This window comes from Mustelus asterias, chromosome 13, assembly GCF_964213995.1.
Source record: "Mustelus asterias chromosome 13, sMusAst1.hap1.1, whole genome shotgun sequence".
NCBI lineage: Eukaryota > Metazoa > Chordata > Chondrichthyes > Carcharhiniformes > Triakidae > Mustelus > Mustelus asterias.
The window spans coordinates 92,849,206-92,872,174 of NC_135813.1; the positions used below are offsets into that span (position 1 = coordinate 92,849,206).

At 47.9% G+C, this 22,969-nt stretch overlaps 1 protein-coding gene across 1 annotated transcript; it reads left to right on the forward strand.

The window, feature by feature from the left end:
* Nucleotides 1-9,886: 9,886 nt before the first annotated feature.
* Nucleotides 9,887-21,838, forward strand: cryba4 (crystallin, beta A4). The gene is made up of 5 exons (XM_078227675.1): nucleotides 9,887-9,922; nucleotides 13,030-13,148; nucleotides 14,381-14,522; nucleotides 18,380-18,522; nucleotides 21,691-21,838. The coding sequence occupies exons 1-5, from the start codon at nucleotides 9,887-9,889 to the stop codon at nucleotides 21,836-21,838; spliced, it is 588 nt and encodes a 195-aa protein (XP_078083801.1).
* Nucleotides 21,839-22,969: the final 1,131 nt, after the last annotated feature.

Consider the following 22,969-nt stretch of genomic DNA (forward strand, 5'->3'; position numbering starts at 1 on the left):
TCTGTCACCTCAGGTATGATGTGCAGTTGAGAAGAGAAGAGGGGATAGATGCCCGTTCGAAGTCCTACCACAACAGAAGGCACAAATTAAATTAAAAGAACAATGTAAGTACCTTTATGTCCAAAACCCATTATTTAACAAAACTGAATTGAGATTAGCAAATATTGGGAAATTCCATTTCCAATCAGCAAACTGTCCAGTTTATATTCAGAAACACAGATCTTTGAATAAGTTTATTTTATCCTGTATTTCTCATAACTGTTCCATTGAAACTACTTGCAAAAGATCTGACCCTTTTTCTGCTCTCTATATTCAGATTTTCTCTCATCCCTGTTTCCTCCAATCAACATTTTTCAACTTGTTCCTTCCAAATGTCTAACTTCTAAATAATATGTAAGAACTGAATACTCTTTGTATCTCTTATAAACCTTTGCTCAGATAGTCTATAAGTCTTTCAAACACAAAGTTGTGTTTGGGGGTAGCATGGTGGCACAGCAGTTAGCACTGCCGCCTCACAGCGCCAGGGACCCGGGTTCAATTCCAGCCTCCAGTACTCCGGTTTTCTCCCACAGTCTGAAAGACGTGCTGATTAGGTGCATTGGCCGTGCTAAATTCTCCCTCAGTGTACCCAAACAGGCGCCAGAGTGTGGCGACTAGGGCATTTTCAGGTTAACTTCATCGCAGTGTTAATGTAAGCCCTTGTATTATTCATTTGTGGGACCTGGGCATTGCTGGCTGGCCAGCACTTAATGCTGATCCCTCATTGCCCTTGAACTGAGTGGCTTGCTAGGCTATTTCAGAGGGCAGTTGAGACATTAATAAATAAACTTTAAGCTGATGTTATCTGAAAACTATCTAATTCATCCTACATCCTCCCCTGCTCTTTTTACCTTCACTGAAGTTTCTTTGCCTAGGTTTCTCAAATTAAAAACCCCACTTGATCAACCTTTTTTTTTAAAGATCCAGTTTGCATTTCTCCTTGTTCATCTTGCACTTCAAGCCTCCTTCGTAAATGATGTTCCTTTTATCCTGCTTTCTCTCTTGCATTCTCTCCTTTTCTCTTGCCCTCCTCTTCCCCTCCTTCTGTCTCTCCAGCTCCCTCTTACCTGTGGATCTGATGATCGCTGGTCGAACTTGATGCCCTACTGACACTCTGGAGCAGAATTTATACCCTGGCAAGTACAGCCCTCAAACTAACGCAGACAATAGATCTGAAAGCTCATCAGAGTTGGCTCTCCAAACGTAGCGGTCATCACATATTGCAGCAAAGTATTTTCCCAGGCATTGAGGCGGAATAGACCCGATTCACTATCAGCTGAAGCAAGCACGTTGCTTTGTTAGGCAGTGATTTACATGTTGCCTGACACCACACAAAAAGGTAAAAAAACAACTGACAAGCAAATTTTCTTCATCAAACAACAATACGGAAGCGACACACATCGACATACGTTGATCTCTGAACTATACGGTGTCAGCTGCGTCTCGGTTAGTAACACTCCCGCCTCTCCAAAAGCTACAAGTCCCACTCCAGACACTTGAGCAACATCTAGCTTGACACTTTAGAGCAGTGCTGAGGGAGTGCTGTTCTGTCAGAGGTGGGCATCTTTCGGGTGGGACATTTAACCAAGATAACAAGAACAGCAGATGCTGGAAAATCTCAGAAGGTCTGACAGCATGAAATCCCTCCAGTGCAGTAGGAGGCCATTCGGCCCATTGAGCCTGCACCGACAACAATCCCACCCTTAACCCCACATATTACCCTGCTAATCCCCCTGACACTGAGGGACAATTTAGCATGGCCAATCATCCTAACCCGCACACCTTTGGAGTGTGGGAGGAAACCCACATAGACACAGGGAGAATCTGTGGAGAGAGAATAGAGCCAACATTTGGAGCACTTCATCAGAGCTCAGATCATTTAACTAAGATTGTGTCTACTCTCACAGGGGTCGCAAAAGCTCCCATATTTTTTTTAATTCATTTGTGGGACCTCGGTGTCGCTGGCTGGCTAACATTTATTGCCCATCCCTAGTTGCCCAAGGGCAGTTGAGAGTCAACCACATTGCTTTGGCTCTGGAGTAACATATAGGCCAGACCAGGTAAGGACGGGCAGATTTCCTTCCCTAAAGGACATTAGTGAACCAAATGGGCTTTTCCAACAATCGACAATGGTTTCATGGTCATCAGTAGATTCTTAATTCCAGATATTTTTTTACTGAATTCAAATTCCGCCGTCTGCCGTGGTGGGATTCGAACCCGAGTCCCCAGAACATTAGCTGAGTTTCTGGATTAATAGTCTGGCGATAATACCACTAGGCCATCGCCTCCCCTGAGACATTATCCCCATGTGATTCTGAGGAGGAGAAAGAGAGTTCTCGCTGGTGACCTGAGCAATCTTCATCACTCATCCAACATCGCTAAAAGCAATAACATGGCCATGATCACCTTGCTGTCAGTGGGAGCTTGCTGTGCACAAATTGGCTGCCACGTTTCCTATATTGCAACAGTGCCTCCACTTCAAATAAAAGGCTTAACTGGCTGCAGGGCACTGCAGGGCATCCCGGGGCTGTGAAAGGTGCTATATAAATGCAAGTTTTTTTTCCTTATGCCAAAGAGTTTTTTTTTAAGTTGAGAAACATACTGAAGGGCAGAGACCCTTTGATTGGATCACCATCACAGAGTAACCACACAAGGCTTGGATTTTAAAATCTATTAGAAACATAGAAGCAGGAGAAGGCCATTCGGCCCATCGAGCCTGCTCCACCATTCATTTTGATCATGGCTGATCATCAAATTCAATATCCTGATTCCCTTGACATCCCTTGATCCCTTTAACCCCAAGAGCTATATCTAATTTCTCGTGAAATTGCACAATAAAGGGAATTTTCCCGTCCTGCCTGCCATGGGAATCGTAGATGGCAGGGGGCAGACCATGCAAAGGTCCATTGACCTCCGGTGGGATTTTCCATATTTGGGGCGAGCATGGCCGCAAAATCCCGCCCAATGTTTCGGCTCCAACTACTTTCTGTGATAGTGAATTCCACAGACTCACCAATCTCTGGGTGAAGAAACTTCTCCTCACCTCAGTTCTAAAAGTTTTACCCCTTATCCTCAAACTATGACCCCCACCCCCACCCACCCCCCCAGTTCTGGACTCCTTCACCATCGGGAACATTCTTTCTGAATCTACCCTGTCTAACCCTGTTAAAAGTTTATAAGTTTCGATGTAGGAGGAAGGGAAATCTGAAGAAAGGATGAAATTCAACAATCGAGAAATTCAGGGAAAGAATGATTTTGAGTGGGAGACAGCACAATACTAAATTCCAGCACAGTGAAGGTGCAAGAAAAGAGAAGGAACATTAAAGACAGAGCACTTGACATTGGAAGAATGAGAGTGGGTGAGGAAAACATTGACTATCATAAAACTTTTAGTAGTGTGTGTATTTCAAATAAAAGGTCTGTTTTCCAATTTGATTTTCAGTCAGCATAATGAAGGAAAGATATAAATGGAGATATAAATGAAAGGGAAGCACTGACAATGGACATAGAAGCATCAGGAACATTCTTCCCACATCTAGCCATCAGGATTTTATAAGTTTCTATGAGATCCCCTCTCACTCTTCTAAACTCCAGTGAATATAATCCTAACTGACTTAGTCTCTCCTCATATGACAGACCTGTCATCCCAGGAATCAGCCTGGTAAACCTTCGCTGTATTCCCTCTATAGCAAGGACATCCTTCCTCAGATAAGGACACCAAAACTGCACACAATACTCCAGATGTGGCTACACCAATGCCCTATACAATTGCAGTAAAACATCCCTATCCCTATACTCAAACCCTCTCGCTACGAAGGCCAAAGTACCATTTGCCTTCTTTACTGCCTGCAGTACCTGTGCACTTACTTTCAGCAGCCGATGCACAAGGACTCCAAGGTCTCGTTGAGTATCCACCTCCCTCAATTTACACTCTACAAGTAATAATCTGTCTTCTTATTATTGCTACCAAAGTATTGCTACCAAACATCTTGAGACAGGCACAATATTAAGGCCAAAATTCTCCGATCCAGTACGCCGTGCCGTCACTGCCAGTGAGAATGGAGAATTTGGCGCTCAGCCAGATCTCCAGTCACTGCAGCGAGACCGGAGAATCCACAGGTGAAGTCGGAGAATTCCGGCCTAGGTGTTTTCAAGCATTGCGTGATCCAATAAATACTTGGTATAGTACGCATTCGTACCCTGTAGGTTTCCTTCTCCACCTTGACAGTCCAGTTTGCTGTATCTTGCAGCATGTAAACGATCTTTGAGCGGGAATGCATGGATTTTTAAAAATTCATTCATGGAACATGGGCGTCTCTGGCTGGCCAGCATTTATTGCCCATCCCTAGTTGCCCTTGAGAAGAAATGGCTTGATAGGCCATATTACAGGGCAGTTGAGAGTCAACCACATTGTTGTGGCTCCGGAGTCACTTGTAGGCCAGACCAGATGAGGACAGCAGATTTCCTTCCCTATCCACAACCAGAAAACAACTGGTCGTTGTCACATTGCTGTTTGTGGGATCTTGCAGTGAGGAGTCTGGCTGCACTGTTTCCTACATTATGGCAGTTCAAAAGCCCAGAAGGAAAGAAAGCAGTAAGGAAGTAAGAATACTGGTCCAAACTGCTGTTTCCTCCTGGGGAGGTACTACATTCGCTGTAAAGCACTTTGGAATTATCTGAGGTCAAGCCTTTCATTAAATGCCAACAGACTGCCAAATGCTTTGAACTTGGGCCTAATGTTATGGGGAGGCCGAATGGCTCACACCCCTCTCTCTACCCCTCCCCCATAAGGAGTTATAAGGAGAGGCTGGATAGACTGGGACTTTTTCCTCTGGAGCGTAGGAGGCTGAGGGATGATTTTTTTAGAGGCCTATAAAATAATGAGGGGCACAGATCGGCTAAATAGTCAACATCTTTTCCCAAAGGTAGGGGAGTCTAAAACTAGAGGACATAGGTTTAAGGTGAGAGGGGAGAGATATAAAAGGATCCAGAGGGGAAATTTTTTCACACAGAGGGTGGTGAGTGTCTGGAACAAGCTGCCAGAGGTAGTAATAGAGGCGGGTACAATTTTGTCTTTTAAAGAGCATTTAGTCAGTTACCTGGGTAAGATGGGTATGGAGGGATATGGGCCGAACACGGGCAATTGGTACTAGCTTAGGGGTTTAAAAACAAAGGACGACATGGACAAGTTGGGCCGAAGGGCCTGTTTCCATGCTGTAAACCTCTATGACTCGATGACTCTATAAAGTCGATGTGGAGCCAACCCACCTAACCCACCCCGCAGTCATACGTTGCTGCGGGCGGGCTAGACAGGGCCAATGTGGGACTTGCACCCCCTGCTGGGGAGGAGGTCCTGCCCTGGGATTTGCTGCACAATGGGATGATCCAACACTCCATCAATCCCAGCAGCGCCAAGAGCACATTAGTGGGCACCGGCGGGACTGCGGTCAAGTAGCAGAACAAGGTCCGATGGATCCCTGAAAACAGGTCAGTCTGGGATCTTGGGCAGGGAAGGGAGGGTTTTGGTAGGTTAGAGGCGTATGTGAACAGAAGTGGTTGGGTGTGGTGGGTTCAAGGCAGCAGGCGGGTTAGGAGAAAGGAGGGGGTTATAGCTTAGAGAAGCCGCCCCCTGATATGCAAAGGGCAGCCCCCAGAGACAGAACACCCCCCCCCCCCCCCCCCATCCATCCTGTCCTATGAAGAATTTTAAAAAAAATTCAGGCTGCCCACTCCCACCTGGCTGCCCCTGCCAACCGTTTAATGGCATGGGCAGCATATTATCCGGGTCCATTGGCTCATTAACAAGCCTAATTGACCCTTGATTATACACTTCAATATGCTGGGCAGGCTATCGATTCCCGTGCCCGTCCACCTCCCCCATATCACAGGGGTGAGCTCGGGGGCGGGTGGGAAGGTGGGTGAGGCCCCCCCGCCCCCAGTGTAAACATACCCAGCAGGTGTGCAGGTTTAATGCAGCCCCTTGAGTTTGATAAATGTACAATACTGAGACTCCATTCGTAAACTGCATTGCCCTGTGTGATTTTAAGTTTATTTATTAGTGTCACAAGTAGGTTTACATTAACACTGCAATGAAGTTACTGTGAAAATCCGATAGTCGCCACTGGATGTATTTAAGGGGAAAGCGAGATTAAGCGCCTGTTCGGGTACACTGCGGGAGAATTTAGCCAATGAACCGAACCCGCACATCTTTGGAGTGTGGGAGGAAACCAGAGTACCCGGAAGGAACCCATGCCGACACGGGGAGAACATGCAGAATCCGCACAGAGAGTCACCCGAGGGCGGAATTGAACCCGGGTCCCTGGCGCTGTGAGGCAGCAGTGCTAACCACTGTGCCACACAGCAGGTGGGCCACAGTAGCCAAGCTCAATCTACGTGGAGAGCTTGCTGACTCCAGCCTTGGGTGCTGGAAGAGATACATTTTCCAGTTGACACCAATTGTCAGAAAACTGCCATTTGTGGTCAGGCGCACGTTGGAGAAACATTCTGATTGTTGAGTTCAGTTTTTACGCTGGGCAGCGGGCACATGATGCCAGGTTGATGTCAACGACAAGTTGAAAATATAACCCTGTATATTTGACCTCCATTATGTAGGGGACAGCTACGGTTTTGTGCAAATAGTTGACCGAGGGCTAGACTCGAGTTGTAGGCCTCATGCAGTACATTGCTGGGTCAAAGGGTTAATGCTAAAGTTATTTTTACTGATGTGATGTGCTTGCAGTATCCTTCATGCCTTCCTCTGTTCACTATAGATCATGACATTGTCATATATTGTTGGGAACACAATAAACTCCCCTCCCCTGCTGCTGAGCTAGGGGTTTGAAGAATACAGGTCTCAGCAACTGACTCCGCTTAAAGTGCAAACTATAAAAACCCAGAGAGGGAACACACTTTGCCATCAGAGCTGTGTTTCCACTATTAGCTACCAAGGTGAGTGCTGCTGTGTCTGAGAAAATATTCTGTAGTACGACATCAAATAATGTGCAGAATGTGGTCCATCCGCAGTCGGGCATAACAGATTAAATACGGGACCTAAATAGTCGAAGTTGAGGGCGGGGGGGAGGTGACCATTGCTAGGTTTAGTTAACTAACACTTGTGGTGCTTCAGGAAAGGTTCATCGGTTATTAACCAAGTGTTAACCATGTGTACAACTTTGGTTAAACCCACAGTCGCAGTACGGCAAACAGTTCCGGCCTCTACATTACAAAAAAATATCTCGAGGGTCTGGGGAAGGTGCAAAAACAAAAGATTCATAAGGATGAGAAACTGAGAGGATATAACAATCAGAAAAAAAACTATACGGGCTCTTCTCTCTCGAAATGAGAATGTTGAGGGGACAGCGAATCGAGGATTTTAATGTGGGGTTTGCTGGGGTAGATGTACAGAAGGAGGTTTTTTAATTTGTGGGGGAGTTCAAAATGAGAAGCTATATATGTAAAATAAGCATTAATGACTCCAATCAGGAATTCTGGAGAAACTGAGAGTGGTTAGACCGGGGAATTTGTCACCACAGGAAGTTGTCGAGATGAAAAGTATGGATGTATTTAAGGGGAAAGCGTGATTAATAAGTTGTGGTTTGTTACAATTAACTGAGGGGGTTTGAGTTGCTATGGCAACAAGCACTTTTACCTGCACTTCGGAGTCTGGATAGCGATGGGAAAGACTCCAATGTTCTTTCTGGCTGACCGGGAATCTCTCCTGTTCTTAGCCCCTGCCATTGGCGTACGTTGGGAGTATTTGCAAGTTGATGTTCTAACTGTTGGGCTGCATTATGAACACATCTTCCTCAGTTGTTTAATCTTGGTGTGGGACTCGAACCCACTCAGGGGGAAAAATCAGTTTGGATTATTATTCTTATTTACTGGTCTTCCATTTTAAAATATACAAGACCAGTTCAGACCAATATTCTTCTATCCCCGTTTTACTGGTGTTCCATTTTAAAGTATTGCACATTCTCCCCGTGTCTGCATGGGTTTCCTCCGGGTGCTCCGGTTTCCTCCCACAGCCCAAAGATGTGCATGTTAGGTGGATTGACCATGGTAAATTGTTCCTTAGTGTCAGGGGGACTAGCTAGGGTAAATGCATGGGGTGATGGGGATAGGGCCTGGGTGGGATTGTAGTTGGTGCAGACTCTATGGGCCAAATGGCCTCCTCTTGCACTGTAGGATTCTATGATTCTATACAAGACCAGTTCAGACCACAATTCTTATTTCCCCATTTTACTGGTGTTCTATTTTAAGGTATACAAGACCAGTTCGCACCAGTATTCTTATTTTCCCCATTTTTACTGATTTTACCTTCAGGGCAGCGCTTCAGACTAAGTGGTTGGCGCACTACCCACTGTGCCAAGGATCCCGGAGATAAATAAGCATATAAAGGAAAAAAGAATGGACAGCTTTGTTTAAATAACATAGAATGGGAGGAGGCTTGTGTGGAATCTAAACACTGGACTAGTCTTGTTAAGACAAGTGACCTATTTCTGTGCTGTAGATTCTGTGTAATTTTACGTAAACTATTTTCTTTTGCTGGTGGGGTCAGCAGCAAGAACCTTTCATTTGAACTTGGGTTTGATCTTGGTGTGTGGGGGGACCAGGGAGGGTTGCAATTGCTTCATCGGATGCTGCTGCGCTGTGTGAGACCTTGAGAGAGTTTGACCCCTGATCCTCCTCTGATCCAAGTTGGAGGATCGAGCCGGGGGAATTGGGAGGTCAGGGGGCTACTGCTGGGCTCAAGGCGGAATAGCCCGGAAGCTGGTCAGTAGTGTGCAGGGGGCATCGTGGTCGATGGAGGGTCACTCCTTAATTTAAAATACTTACATACCTGGGCCTGTATCTCACCCAAGAAGACAGGAACAGAAGTGAGGTCAGACACGGCCATTTTGGGGGTTGCACAGGAAGGTCAGTTACCCTCACGAGGCGGGACGGGAATTAGACTTGCCAATAGCCGTAAGTTTTGGAAGACAATTGGATTTTCCCATCATTGCCCAATATAACAGAAGAGCAGGTCAACTGCCTGGAGTCAGGAACCCAGTGACAGGCCCGGAGGACAGCGCCCCAGTTAGACCTACAGGCCCTGCCTGTAGCCTGGCTGGAGTTGCAGTCAAAGGCTTCCTTAGGGATTCCCCAATAAGGATGGTGGCCTGGTTGCTTTCGCGATTTTTATAATTAAGTTTTTACAAATCGTCTGAGAGGGAATCACCTTGTTGAAGCTCCCAGCTACTTATCTTGTACCATAGCCGGGTGCTCCTCTGAAGCTGACTGTCCCCCCAGCTTCGAGAGTCCTTTATTCGGACAGGAACCCCGTCTCCTTGCCAATTAAGGTTTTCCGCCTGTGAGAATCTGAACTTTAATCAGTCCCCTCCACCCCCGCAACCCTAGATGTGGGGTACTGACCTTTAAAATTGAGATGAGGAGGAATTTCTTCAGCCAGAGAGAGTGGTGAATCTGTGGAACTCATTGCCACAGAGGGCTGTGGAGGCCAGTCATTGAGTGTCTTTAAGACAGAGATAGATAGGTTCTTGATCAACAAGGGGATCAAAGGTTACAGAGAGAGGGCAGGAGAATGGGGATGAGAATCATATCAGCCATGATTGAATGGCGGAGCAGACTCGATGGGCCGAATGGCCTAGTTCTGCTCCTATATCTTATGGTCTTATGGTCTAAAACAAATGCAGTTGCCTGCAGTTCCATGGTAGTCCCAATATTTTTGAAACTCTCTGAAAAAGTGGAGTTGTGAACAATTCAATAAGTGCTAAACACCACCAGAACCATTTTTAATCCTGTTTTTCTTTTGCTCTAGGGCTAAAACCTAAAACTAAACCAATTCAAGATGTCTCATTGCACCAAACTCTCCAGCCACTGGAAGGTAAGTCAAAATATGAAGATTGTTCCTTTATTCTATTTCAGTTTGGCAGCAATGACGTTGGTGCCTGTCTCAATCTACACTCCTTTTATATCCACCTTAATAAGATGTTTGTGTCATTGGTTCCTGTTGTGTGAGTCTCACATAGTCAGTGGTAAGCCCAATATAAATCCACCGGTGTCACAAAGCTGCTTATCCAGCAGTCCCAAGCTTGGCAAATCTAGAGACTTTCCATTAGGTTTGCCACCAGGTACTCAACACGCTATTATTGATCTATGTACATGCATGGACCTTCAGATGAAAGAGCGAGAACTGGGTCAACCAGACAGGCTGAAAGCTGCACCTCCACCCAGGCCCCTTCCTCAGACCTTCAGTTGGCCAGTTGGAGAGAGAGAAAGTGGCAATAGATCATTTACCCAGGGGCAGGAGGCCTTGTGGTGCAATGGTAGCATCCCTATCATTGGACCGTTCCAGGTTGAAGTCCGAACTTGTTGGCCACAGAAGGAGAATGGTTCAAACGGGTTGTTAAACAGCTCAGGAAATCCTTCCCCACCACTATTCCCCAAAGGGGAACAAGCAGCCTGGGTGCGAAGATACGCTAAAGAAAACTACCCAGCTGGGGCAGGAACGGTGTTAGGGTGGGCAAACCCGCCCTCTTCAGGCTCACCTCCATGTTGATTCACTGGGATTGGTTGTCCTCTGGCACCTCCCCAGGTGGGCATTTTTCATGAGTTGGTTGAATCATAGAATCCCTACAGTGCAGAAGGAGGCCATTTGGCCAATCGAGTCTGCACCGACTCTCTGACAGAGCATCATACCCAGGCCCTATCCCTGTAACCTCACATATTTATCTCGCTGATCCCCCTAACCCGTACATCCTGAGACTCTAAGGGGCAATTTAGCCTAGCCAATCCACCTAACCCACACACCTTTGGACTGTGGGAAGAAACCGGAGCGCCCGAAGGTAACCCACGGAAATACAGGGAGAACGTGCAGACTCCACACAGACAGTCACCCACGGCCGGAACTGAACCGGGGTCCCCAGCGCTGTGAGGCAGCAGTGCTAACCACTGTGCCACCGTGCCGCCCAACAATGGTTAATCAACAATGCTGGGCATCACAGCAGAAACTGTCCATGCCTGAAATACAAATGGGTGACTGCACTTTGGGGTGTGAGCCATGCCCCCCCCCCTCCCCCCGCCCCCCCCCTCTCCATACCAGGGAGGTGCCAGCTTCCTGGTCTCTGCTGGGTTGGCTGTTTTTAAGCAGAGCCACGTTCACAATTGAACACAAATGGCTGGGATCCAAGTTCAGCACCCACTTCATCCACAAGCCCAGACCCGCGACCATCTCCATTCAAACCACAGGGTCCCTGAGCCACTTCCTCAGTCTCTGGAGCTCAATGTTTAATACATTTTTGTGTGTGTGTGTGTGTGCGCGCCCGCTGCCACATAACATTATTGCTGTGTTTAACAAGCCAGGACTGGTTTTGGCACATGGTGAAGGGGTGAAAAGGTCAGTTCGCTCAAAGCCAAAGGGGCCCTAATCAAATTTAAAACAACACGGGGTGATTGGCGATTTGTCAATTCAAGCCATTAAGCAGCAGTGGGGGGAATGGAGTAAACATGTCTGCGTGTGCATTGTCTGAGAGGACAGCTTCAGCTGGTAGCCAAATTTAGACGCAGTAAACGATTGCTGTTTAAAGCACGCTGCCCTGCAGACACTGCAGTTAAGACTCCTCAATAATGGCCACATAATGATGTGTAATTGCAGAGAGCAAGCAGCCAGAGGTAAATAATATGTTGCGAAGAAATTAAATTGCTCCAAGTAACTAAACCTAATTATATGTCACCATCCTAACGCGCGTTTGCACAGATTATGTTTTGCTTATTTTTTTTATTGCACATATCTCCCAATGATGGAAATCTTTAAAGACCTTTTTCAGAATCCTTCTTGATGGCTTGTATCAATGTAATGGTGCACGGTGCGATGGGCCCTGTTGGGATTTCCACAATGCGACTTTTATCTTAGGCCTGCCGGTTACCATGGCAATTTCCTTCGCCGTTTCGTTTTTAACTTCACGCTGGCTTCCCCCGATGGAAGACAATCCTGCTTCGGAGGATACGTTTTGCTTCTGTATCTACGGCTTGCTAAGCTGCTCGAGACACTGTGCAGGGTCCCCATTGTACCCGTGAAACTAACAGCGTCCTGAAGGTCAAAGGCCAGCAGGACATGCTAATGAGCTTTGCCGTCCCCGTGGCGACACCCGTGTTAGCACAGGGTCTCCCGCCGTTTGCAAACAGTGATTACAACTCACGTCCTACTGGCAGTGCAATATCCAGGGCGTCTCCCCACAGAAAATAAATTTCATCTCGGATAGATTTCTAAATCCATCATTGATGCAAAAGGCTCTTAAATATTATTCGCCCTGCAGTACAACAACAGCCTATACTTATCGCGTGACTTCCATTTGCAAAAAACGTCCTGAGACGCTTCACGGGGAATACTATTAAACAAAATCTGACACCCGGCCGCATTGGGAGATTCTACAGAGGACTAAAGCTTTGTCAAGTAGTTAAGTTTTACGGTTTATTTATTAGTGCCACAAGCAGGCTTACATTAACACTGCAATGAAGTTACTGTGAAAATTTCCTATTCGCCATCCAGGCCCTATCCACGTGTTTACCCTGCTAATCCCCCTGACACTAATGGGCAATTTAATATGGCCAATGCACCCTAACCAGCACGTCTTTCGGACTGTGGGAGGAAACCGGAGCACCCGGAGGAAACCCACGCAGACACGGTGTGAACGTGCAGACTCTGGACACACAGTGACCCAAGCTCGAACCCGGGTCCCAGGTGCTGTGAGGCAGCAGTGCTAACCACTGTGCCACCGGGCTGCCCATTATGCCATCATGACGCCCATAAATTAGTCTTCCTATTTCCTTCAACTGTTTCTTTTGGCAACTTTGTGCTTAATTACAATCCATATTTTGTGTCCTGTCCACTCAAAGTACTTTGTATCCACTCTAATTGTAGAGGGTAGCTCGCACTAACGCAAACCCACATCCAACACTATTTTCATCCTTCCGTCCTCTGCTCTCCCGCAGATCATCGTTTGGGACGAGGAGTGCTTCCAGGGTCGTCGACATGAATTCACCTCAGAATGTTACAGTGTCATGGAGTTCGGATTCGAAACCGTGCGCTCTATGAAGGTAGAAAGTGGAGCGTGAGTATCTTAGGAGATTCGGGAAGCAGCGAGGGATCAATCCAAAAGAGATTACGTAACAGTGTGACGCCACAGGAAAGAGCACAGGTGTCTAAATTGGACACCCTGTCAATGTGACGAAAGCTAACTAGTGGTCTGCTACGAGGTATCAGTAACTTGCCTTGTAATCATTCCATCATGTTTCAAGTGTGCTGAAGAGGTCTGTCGGTAGATTATTATCAGATTAACCTTTACTCTGCTTTAGCTGTTGTTAATCCAATGTTAGACTCTTGGGAATTGGACCTGGGATTCTGAATAGACCACTTGGCCCAACTTTAACCCATTCAAAGCCCACCCTCTTGCACAGAATTAAAATCAGGCTCCTCGTATCCGAACCCCACTGAAATACCCTGGATATTCATTTAAACCTTCATTTAAATGTGTGTCTTGCTGTGTTGAAATCAGCGTTATTTTATATTCCATATGTAACATCATCCCGGAAGGAAAAAATAGTATTTTTATTTCCCCATTTTACTGTTGTTCCATTTTAAAGTAAACAAGACCAACTACAGGCTCTGACAAAGGGTCATCTAGACTCAAAATGTTGGCTCTAATCTCTCCCCACAGATGCTGTCAGACCTGCTGGGATTTTCCAGCATTTTCTGTCTTTGTTTCAGATTCCAGCATCCGCAGTATTTTGCTTTTATCTCAATGTAAGAAAAGATTTGTTTTTGGTGGTATTGATCAAGGGAAGTGTCCGGGAAGAATTCCCTGCCTTCCTTCAAATTGTGCCCTGTTTTTTTTTAAACACCTACCCGAACCGCAGGAGCGGGAATTAATTTGATGTCTCATCCAACTCAACACTCCCTCAGTACTACACTGGAGCGCCAAGCTCAATTCACTTGAGTCCTGGAGGAGAACTAGACCGTCACAACACTGGGCATGAGTGATAGTCCTGGATGAGTGAGGATGGTGTGGGGCTGAATCGCAGAGGAGATCGTGAAAGGAAACGTCAGCTTTATCTGTACTGTAGACGTTGCCGAGAAAGTGGCAATCAATTATCCCATGTTCTGGACGTCAGCCATATTGAATCTGTTAACTCAGTCCACTCCCATCATGCCTCACAGATATGTCATCATGCCACAGCCAAATGCTGTCGCGTGTAGAGTGATCCAAACTCTTGAGAAAGAGGCTCTGAAATGCATCAGTGATTGATTTGGGATCTTGCTGACCCTCTTGTGTTTTTTCCACAGCTGGGTGGGTTATGAACACGCAGCCTACCAGGGACAGCAGTTTGTTCTAGAGCGAGGGGAGTATCCCCGCTGGGAAAGCTGGAGTGGCAGCAACTCCTATCACGTAGAGAGACTGACCTCCTTCCGACCTATTGCCTGCGCTGTAAGTATTTGAAAAGGATGCGAGAATGTCAAATGGCCAGCTTCACACAAGTGCACAACTCAGGAGCGGGAACTTTATCCAGAGAATCTGCAACTTGCAACCACAGGGAGACGAATGGCAAAGGTTCCTTTCAGGGGAAGCTAGAAAGGCCATGAATTTTTTGGATGGTGGGCTTTCCGTTTCTGTTAATTGAGTGTCAGTTGGCTGGAGATGGGACATCTGTCCCTCACCTTAGCGAGATGTGGCATGGACAAATTGGGCCGAAGGGCCTGTTCCCATGCTGTAAACCTCTATGACTCTATGCCAGTCCATCTGATTGGCTGGCCGGCAGCTCTCTAATCCCTACAGTGCCAGAAGTTACAGTGGACAGGACTGGGACTGCAAGCAGCACCCCCCCACCCAACCCCCACCACCACCTTCCCAGAGCCAAGGTTCTGGGATTCCAGGAAACAAGTCCGTTTTGGGATTCTCAGGGTGGGGAGGCTATAGGAGGAATGGGGAGGTGGGCAGAGCGGAATTGGGATGTCGGTGGAGAGGCCGAGGAGTGGGGGAAGTCCAAGGGGTGCGTGAGGTTGAAAGGAGGCTGCTGATGGAGGTACCGCCCCCCTCCCCCACTCTTCTGAGGCATGAAGCTGATTTATTTTCAGGTCTCCACTAGACCCGGGACCTCTTCCCAACAACCTGGAAATAGAGACTGGCTCGGAAACATAGCGGGCAGAGGTTCAAGGTGAGGGGCAGGAGATTTAGGGGGGATCTGAGGAAAATGTTTTGATCCAGAGGGTGGTGATGGTCTGGAATGCGCTGCCTGGGAGGGTGGTGGAGGCGGGATGCCTCACATCCTTTAAAAAGTACCTGGATGAGCACTTGGCACATCATAACATTCAGGGCTATGGGCCAAGTGCTGGTAAATGGGATGAGGTGGGAGTTTCACACGTGTCAGTGCAGGTCGCAGGGCCTTTCTGCATTCTATGATTCTATGAAACAGCACTTGAGAAATTGATAATTAGCCACTTAAGGGCTTCAAGTGGGGCAGGGGCAAAAGCGGTCTGAGTCCTTACCTGCCCCAGTGTAAAACTGCAGAGATGTCAGGGCAGGTGAGGCTTCCAGCTTTAAGTTCACCCCTTCCCCCTCACTGCCATATCCCCACCCCTCCCCATCTCCCCAACCGCCCCCCCCCCCCACCTCCTCCCACGCCCCCCGCCTCCTCCTACACCCTGCCGACTACAAACCTGACAGTGGGGGGAGGGGGGCATAAAATTCTGCCCAGACGGAAGGAATGAAGAGGATTGGATAAAGAGTGAGTAGATTCGTGCTGATATAAGCACTGGCATGAACCAGCTAGGCACAAAGGCCTATTTCCGTAGAGCACAATCCATATAATTCCACGTCATAGTATGTCAACATCGAGGGAATATCTTTATGCGGAGCAGCAAGCAAAAACAGGAGTGAATAACCCAATCGGGGAATCAGATAAGATTACAAAGCTGAGGTTAAACATATAATATTGGATGACAAAGCCTCGAGTTCCATGTCTGCTCGCCTTTTATTCACACCATTGTATTTTTAAACATTATCTTCTTGTTTCTCCCGTGCTTCAGTTGCATATCTGACATACAGAATCGGGTTTCTCCGTTCCGCCTGCCACCGGAATCGTAGCGGGCGGGGGAGCGGACCACAGAAAGGTCCATTGACCTTGGGCGGGATTTTCCAGTTTCGGGGTGAGCGTGGCTGGAAAATCCCACCCACTGAGTCGAATGTTCACTCCTTAAACAGGGACGGAGAGTTGGGAAAAGGTCCAACTCCACAAGCCTGACTCGGGAGTAAGTGCCCTGAATGTTCGGATTTTCATTCCGGGGTGGTGGTGGGGGAGGGGGGGGGGTGCAGCTGTTAACTGGATTTGGGGCAACCACCCCCAGAAACAGTGCAGAGGCATCCATGGGGACCTGCCAAGTGCCGAGGAGGGTTATTTAAAAGGCCTGCCTCCCTAAACTGGAAAAGGCCTGCTAGCTCTCAATCCTCACACTCCCTCATCCACCCCACACACCCCCCGTGCCACATCCATGCCATCGCATGCTACTGCATGTTGCCCAACCCATCCCCATAGCCCCCTCACCTTCTATATCAATCTGTACCCCTCTACCCACCTCTATTGCCCTTTACAGTCCCATGCCAATTTAGTACCAACTCATTACCCCATTGCCCTTATGCTTCCCATGTCAATTGGATATCCACCATGGGAAGACCTCAGGGGTCATTGTGAGATTAAATAAAATAAATTGATACATTTTCCAAGAGCTCTGTTTCTGAATCATCGATGACTTAGGGTGCTTCTCTTTGTGGGAGCCTGAATAGTCTGCTGCCATTGTGAAATACGGACATCTTAAACAGTTCCCATCCCTATTTCCAAGGCACAAGGGACCAGAAGAGAAGTACAGAGATCTCAGAAGGTTTGGGGCAAGAGGTCATAGCAGAGATAGAGAGGGACAAGACCATGAAGAGATCAGAAAATACACCTGATAATCTTAAAATCAGGGTTCAGCTACCTTCTTTCTACGTCCGTAGACATGCAAAGAGAAAATGTGCTTGTCAGCAACACTGACAAGGTGTCTGTTGTTGTATCCACTGTACACTACAGAATATCACTACACAGGCCAGGTAGCTCATAGGTTCAAATCCCAGCCTTTGATGTCAGTTGAAGGTGATGGAAAGAGCGTTACAATTGCATTCTGGAGAGGAGAAAACCCAACCAGAATTCCTTAATGCTGCTCATAGCCTCTGCTGCAAACTACCTGTGTGTGAGTGATCACTGAGGACATAGTCAGGTTAAACTGTCATGTCCCCTTGGTCAACTGGGGCAGCGCAGTGGCACAGTGGTTAGCACTGCTGCCTCACAGCTCCAGGGTCCTGGGTTCGATTCCCAGCTCGGGTCACTGTCTGTGTGGAGTTTGCACATTCTCCTCGTGTTTGCGTGGGTTTCCTCCGGGTGCTCCGGTTTCCTCCCACAGTCCAAAGATGTGCGGGTTAGGTTGATTGGCCAGGTTAAAATTGCCCCTGAGATGCGTAGGTTAGAGGGATTAGCGGGTAAATATGTGGGGGTAGGGCCTGGGTGGGATTGTGGTCGGTGCAGACTCGATGGGCCGAATGGCCTCCTTCTGCACTGTAGGGTTTCTATGATGATTCTATGATGAGCCCACTTGCACATTCTCCCCATATCTGCGTGGGTTTCCTCCCACACTCCAAAGATGTGTGGGTTAGGTTGATTGGCCATGCTAAATTGCCCTTTGGTGTCAGGGGGATTAGTGGGTTAAATATTTGGGGTTACAGGGATAGGGCTTGGGTAGGATTGTTGTCGGTGCAGGTTCAATGGGCCAAAAGGTCTCCTCCTGCACTGTAGGGATTCTATGATCTATGGCCTGGGTATTCTGATGGTAACCTATCCATTTTATCTGGATTATTATTGTCAGTACAACTCGAAAGACTAGGGGCAGAACTTTCCCGTCCCGCCAGCCACAAGAATCATAGCAGACAGGGGGGTGCAGACCATGGATAGGTCCATTGATCTGGGGTGGGATTTTCCGGTCTTGGGGTGAATGTGGCCGGAAAATCCCTTCCTGGATCTCACTCAGGTGTACCTCTAAGTAATAGGGCGGCAGTAAAAGGTCACGGCCGGTGTGCGGCCGTTCAGCTGTGAAGGGCTCGAGCTGGCAACTTGAAAAGTGATGGAGGAAAGTATTGAGACAATTGCCAACCATGCTGCATCTTTAGATGCATGGATTCAAGAGAAAATGCTTTTGAACCGAGTGTACACAACAGAAATGTGATATCTAAAGAGTCTATTTGTCATCTCCTTTCCACAGAACCACCGCGAGTGCAGGATGTCCATGTTTGAGAGGGAGAACTTCCTGGGCAGGAAGGGTGAGCTGAGCGATGACTACCCATCTCTCCAAGCCATGGGCTGGTGCAACAATGAAGTTGGATCTTTCCGTGTCCACTCTGGCGCGTAAGTGCTTCTAACAATCACATAAGAAAAGTCACTTGGCCCACCAGTACTTGTCCCACCAGTAACGTTGCCCACCAAGCGCCTAATTATCATTTTTATGCTTCTACAAGCGGAAGGATTTTATCATGGGATTTGAGAGGATGGCAGGTCCCAGTAGGTGTCCCCAGCCACAATGTCAGTAGCGAGACAGGCTCAGAGGTATTGCTGGAGGGAGCCCCCGATCGGTTTCCTCCAAGCTCACCGTCCAATTAAAGATGGCAGGTGGGCTCTTTGCCCAATCATCCCGACTGTACAGAAAGAGACCATTCGGCCCATTAAGTCTGCACCGAACACAATCCCACCCAGGTCCTATCCTCGTAACCTCACCCTGCTAATCCTCCTGACACTAAGGGGCAATCAACCTAACCCACACATCTATGGACTGTGGGAGGAAACCGGAGCACCCGGAGGAAACCCACGCAGACACAGGGAGAAAGTGCAAACTCTGCACAGACAGTGGCCCAAGGTCGGAATTGAACCCACATCCCTGGCGCTGTGAGGCAGCAGTGCTAAGCACTGTGCCACTGTGCCGCCCAATCAGAGGGCTGGCAACTCTGAACCATTGGCAGCCTTACCAGGAGATTCTGGCGCTGCTGAGGCAGGTCGGAGACGACAAAAGTGCCTCAACACGGAGGCCCTCTTGGAGAAACAAGTATAAATGAAAGGGTTTAAGCAGGCAGCCCCCTCAGATGGCCCACTGGGGAGTCAGGAGCGACCCTAACCACAGCCCCCTCTTTGGGGGATGGAGATTCCAGTTCCAAAGGACCACCCCCCCCCCTCCCCCCTCCCCACCCCCAGGATAGGCACTGGGAGGCCAGCTCCATGAGGCTGATGACCTCCCCATTGGGCAGCAGGCTGGGGAAACCATTCTTAATAGGGGCTTTAATTGGTTAAATTGGCTGCCCGCCAGACGGAAGGAAACAATCCACATCTAGTCCTGCCATCCAACAGCGGGACAGCACCAGAGAACCATCCCATCGAGGTTCCTGGCTACTTTCCTGGTCCCCTCCATCTTCAAGCCCACCATGCAGCGGCTGAAGAAAACCTGACCCTTCCGGGGCGGCACGGTGGCACAGTGGTCAGCAACGCTGCCTCACAGCACCAAGGACCCGGGTTCGATTCCCGGCTTGAGTGACTGTGTGGAGTTTGCACATCCTTCCCGTGTCTGCGTGGGTTTCCTCCGAGTGCTCCGGTTTCCCCCCCACAGCCCAAAGACAGACAGAAGCAATCAATCCACATCCAACAGTGGGACAGCACCAGGGAACCATCCCATCGAGGTTCCTGGCTACTTTCCTGGTCAGCCATGCTAAATTGCCCCTTAGTGACAGGGGGACTAGCTAAGGTAAATGCTTGGGGTTATGGGGATAGGGCCTGGGTGGGATTGTGGTCGGTGCAGACTCGATGGGCCGAATGGCCTCCTTTTGCACAGTAGGGATTCTATGATTCTATATTTCTATATTTGTCTTCTCCACAAGCTGAAATGTTCTGAATTCCTTACCATAAAATAAGACCATACAGCACAGAAGTAGACCATGGATTAATGGGACAGAGTAGCCAGATCTTTTCATCTGTATGTGTAGCGTGTGAGCGAGGCAGAAAGCTCTTTCCAGTCTTTAGGATTTTTATCCTGTAACTGCTCAGCAGAAAAAAAAATGCAAGTGATAAGCTTAACACCATCAGCAGTTAGAACCCTGCTGTGATCGCTGAACAGAAATAATTTTTGTCCCAACATTATGGACATTAAATGAAATACATTTTATTACTCCGGCGTAAATTACAATATTGGACGGCGGTGAGTTAGCACATCATCCTTTCATCGTTGTGCCTTGAATTCAAATGCAGCGCAGCCTGTCAGTAAGCGGCTGACGCTTACCACACATTCCACCCTGGAATCTGCACTCAGAATAACAGAGAGCGCTCAACGTGATTATGGAGAAAGCAATGTCTGACATCCGCACACGCACAGTAAAAGGTGGAAGTCACAGATAATTTGCTCCTTCACCAGGTACACTGCAGCAGTCCTTGCTGACAGACTCTGCAACAAAATCAATGCAACCACCTGAGGTTACAGTACTTACCCACCAGTTCCACCACCCCCCCCCCCCCCGCCCCCCCCACTAAAGACACTAAAGCCCTAGAAAAGGTTAGGGCAGCTGCATTCAAGTGTAGATGGATTTCTAATAGTGCTATAAGTGCTAATTACCGCCAAGCAACCTTCCTGGCCCTGAAAATTTCAGTTTCCAAATGTGGAGTCTCACTCCTTCAGAAGTTAATTAGCACTGGTGCTTTTAAAAAAGAAGTTTTTGAAACATTTTCTTTGTCTTCTCTTTCATCTCTTTCGAGTAATTCGTCCGTTTTTTTCCCCAATCTATATTCTGCTCACGCACATATTCAGATTTGATTCATACTTCCTGCTTTATACTTCCTCCTTTATACTTCCTGTGTTGGACCACTCCGTGGCTCAATAGTGCATTTTCAAGCTAACTGGTTGAAGAGCTCAGCTGTTTCTTGGCATGTCGAGTGCGCCATGCTGGATCAGATCGGAGCAGGTCTTTGCCCTCTAAAGCCCACTGGACCTGCAAGGAGACCTGTCAGCGGGGTGAAAGACTGTTCCTTCACCCTGACCACAAAAGCCAGGCTATTATCATAGAATCCCGGCAGTGTAGAAGAGGACATTCAGCCCACTGAGTCTGCACTCACAGAGTAATATAACCAGGCCCTCTCCCCATAACCCTACAAATTTCCCATGGCCAATCCATCTAAGCTACACCTCTTGGAACACTAAAGGGCAATATAGCATGGCCAATTCACTTAAGCTGCACCTCTTTGGACTGTGGGAGGAAACCAGAGCAACCAGAGATATGCAGACAAGATACAAATTCCACACAGACAGTCACCTGAGGCCAGAATTGAACCCAGATCCCTGGAGCTGTGAGGCAACAGTGCTAACCACTGTGCCACCGTGCCACCCTAAGAAGCGCATATACATTAGTTTCACAGACAGTGGTTTGGGTAGTGTCCTACCTACGTACGTAACATTGAAGTAATTCTACTGGGACAATTAAATTTGGTTGTGAAACATACTTGTCCCCCCCTCGGTAACGAATTTGCTTCCCCTTCCGCCTCCAGATGGGTATGCTACCAGTATCCCGGTTACCGTGGCTACCAGTTCATCATGGAATGCGATCGTCACGGCGGGGAGTACAAACACTGGAGGGAGTGGGGCTCCCACGCACAGACTTTCCAGATCCAGTCCATCCGCAGAATCCAGCAGTAGGTGGAATCTGATGGCTCGGGCCACACTCCTGTTTTAATCTTCAAAATCATAGGGAAATAAAATTCAATAAAATTTCCTTCTTTATTAAAATAACCTGTTTCGTTTAATTGATGCCTATGCAGCGAAGGGGTGAACATCCACCTGCCACCAAACAAGGCCAATCTTTAGACTCTGGCACTTATCTCTAATTGTAGATCAAAAGAATTCAGCAATGTCAGGAGGCAGCTGCTGTGCTGAGTTCTTTTAATCTCTTTCGATCGAGATATTCAAGATCTGCTGTTTCGACTGCTGCCCTCCCTTGTTGTGAGGGGAAGGTTCATCTTTCCTTCAAATGCACACTCAAAGATGTTCAAAACCAGCCAGGATAAAGCGTCCCACTTCATTGGCAGCCCATCCATCGCCTTAAACGTTTTTTAGTTTAAGGTTTATTTATTAGGGTCACAAGTAGGCTTGCATTAACACTGCAATGAAGTTACTGTGAAAATCCCATTGTCGCCACACTCCAGCGCCTGTTCGGGTACACTGAGGGAGAATTTAGCATGGCCAATTTCCACTCATTTACATTTACATTTTCACTCCATCTGACGAAGGAGCAGTGCTCCGAAAGCTTATGGTATTTGCTACCAAATAAATCTGTTGGACTTTAACCTGGTGTTGTGAGACTTCTTACAATGCACCTAACCAGCCCGTCTCATAGGCGTAGACTCGATGGGCTGAGTGGCCTAATTCCACTCCTATGTCTTATGGTCTTATGGTCTTTCGGACCGTGGGAGGAAACCGGAGCACCCGGAGGAAACCCACGCAGACACGGGAGAACATGCAAACTCCACACAGGCAGTGACCCAAGGCCAGAATCGAACCCCAGCCCCTGGTGCTGTGAGGCAGCAGTGCTAACCACTGTGCCACTATGCCGCCCTCTCCACGCTGTCAGCGCACAGTTGCAGCAGTGAGCACCATCTACAAGATACCATCTATAGGGTGCGCTGTGGCAACTCGGCAAGGCTGCTTTGACAGCACATTCAAAACCCACGGCTTCCACCACCAGGCAGGACAAGGGCAACAGACACACGGGAACACCACTGCCTTCAAGTTCCCCTCCAAGTCCCACATGATCTGACTTGGAACTATATC

Coding starts and splice junctions, on each gene's coding strand:
- cryba4 (XM_078227675.1), top strand. CDS start 9,887: ATGTCTCATTGCACCAAACTCTCCAGCCACTGGAAG. Junction 9,923..13,029: donor AACTCTCCAGCCACTGGAAG/GTAAGTCAAAAT, acceptor GCTCTCCCGCAG/ATCATCGTTTGGGACGAGGA. Junction 13,149..14,380: donor ATGAAGGTAGAAAGTGGAGC/GTGAGTATCTTA, acceptor TTTTTTCCACAG/CTGGGTGGGTTATGAACACG.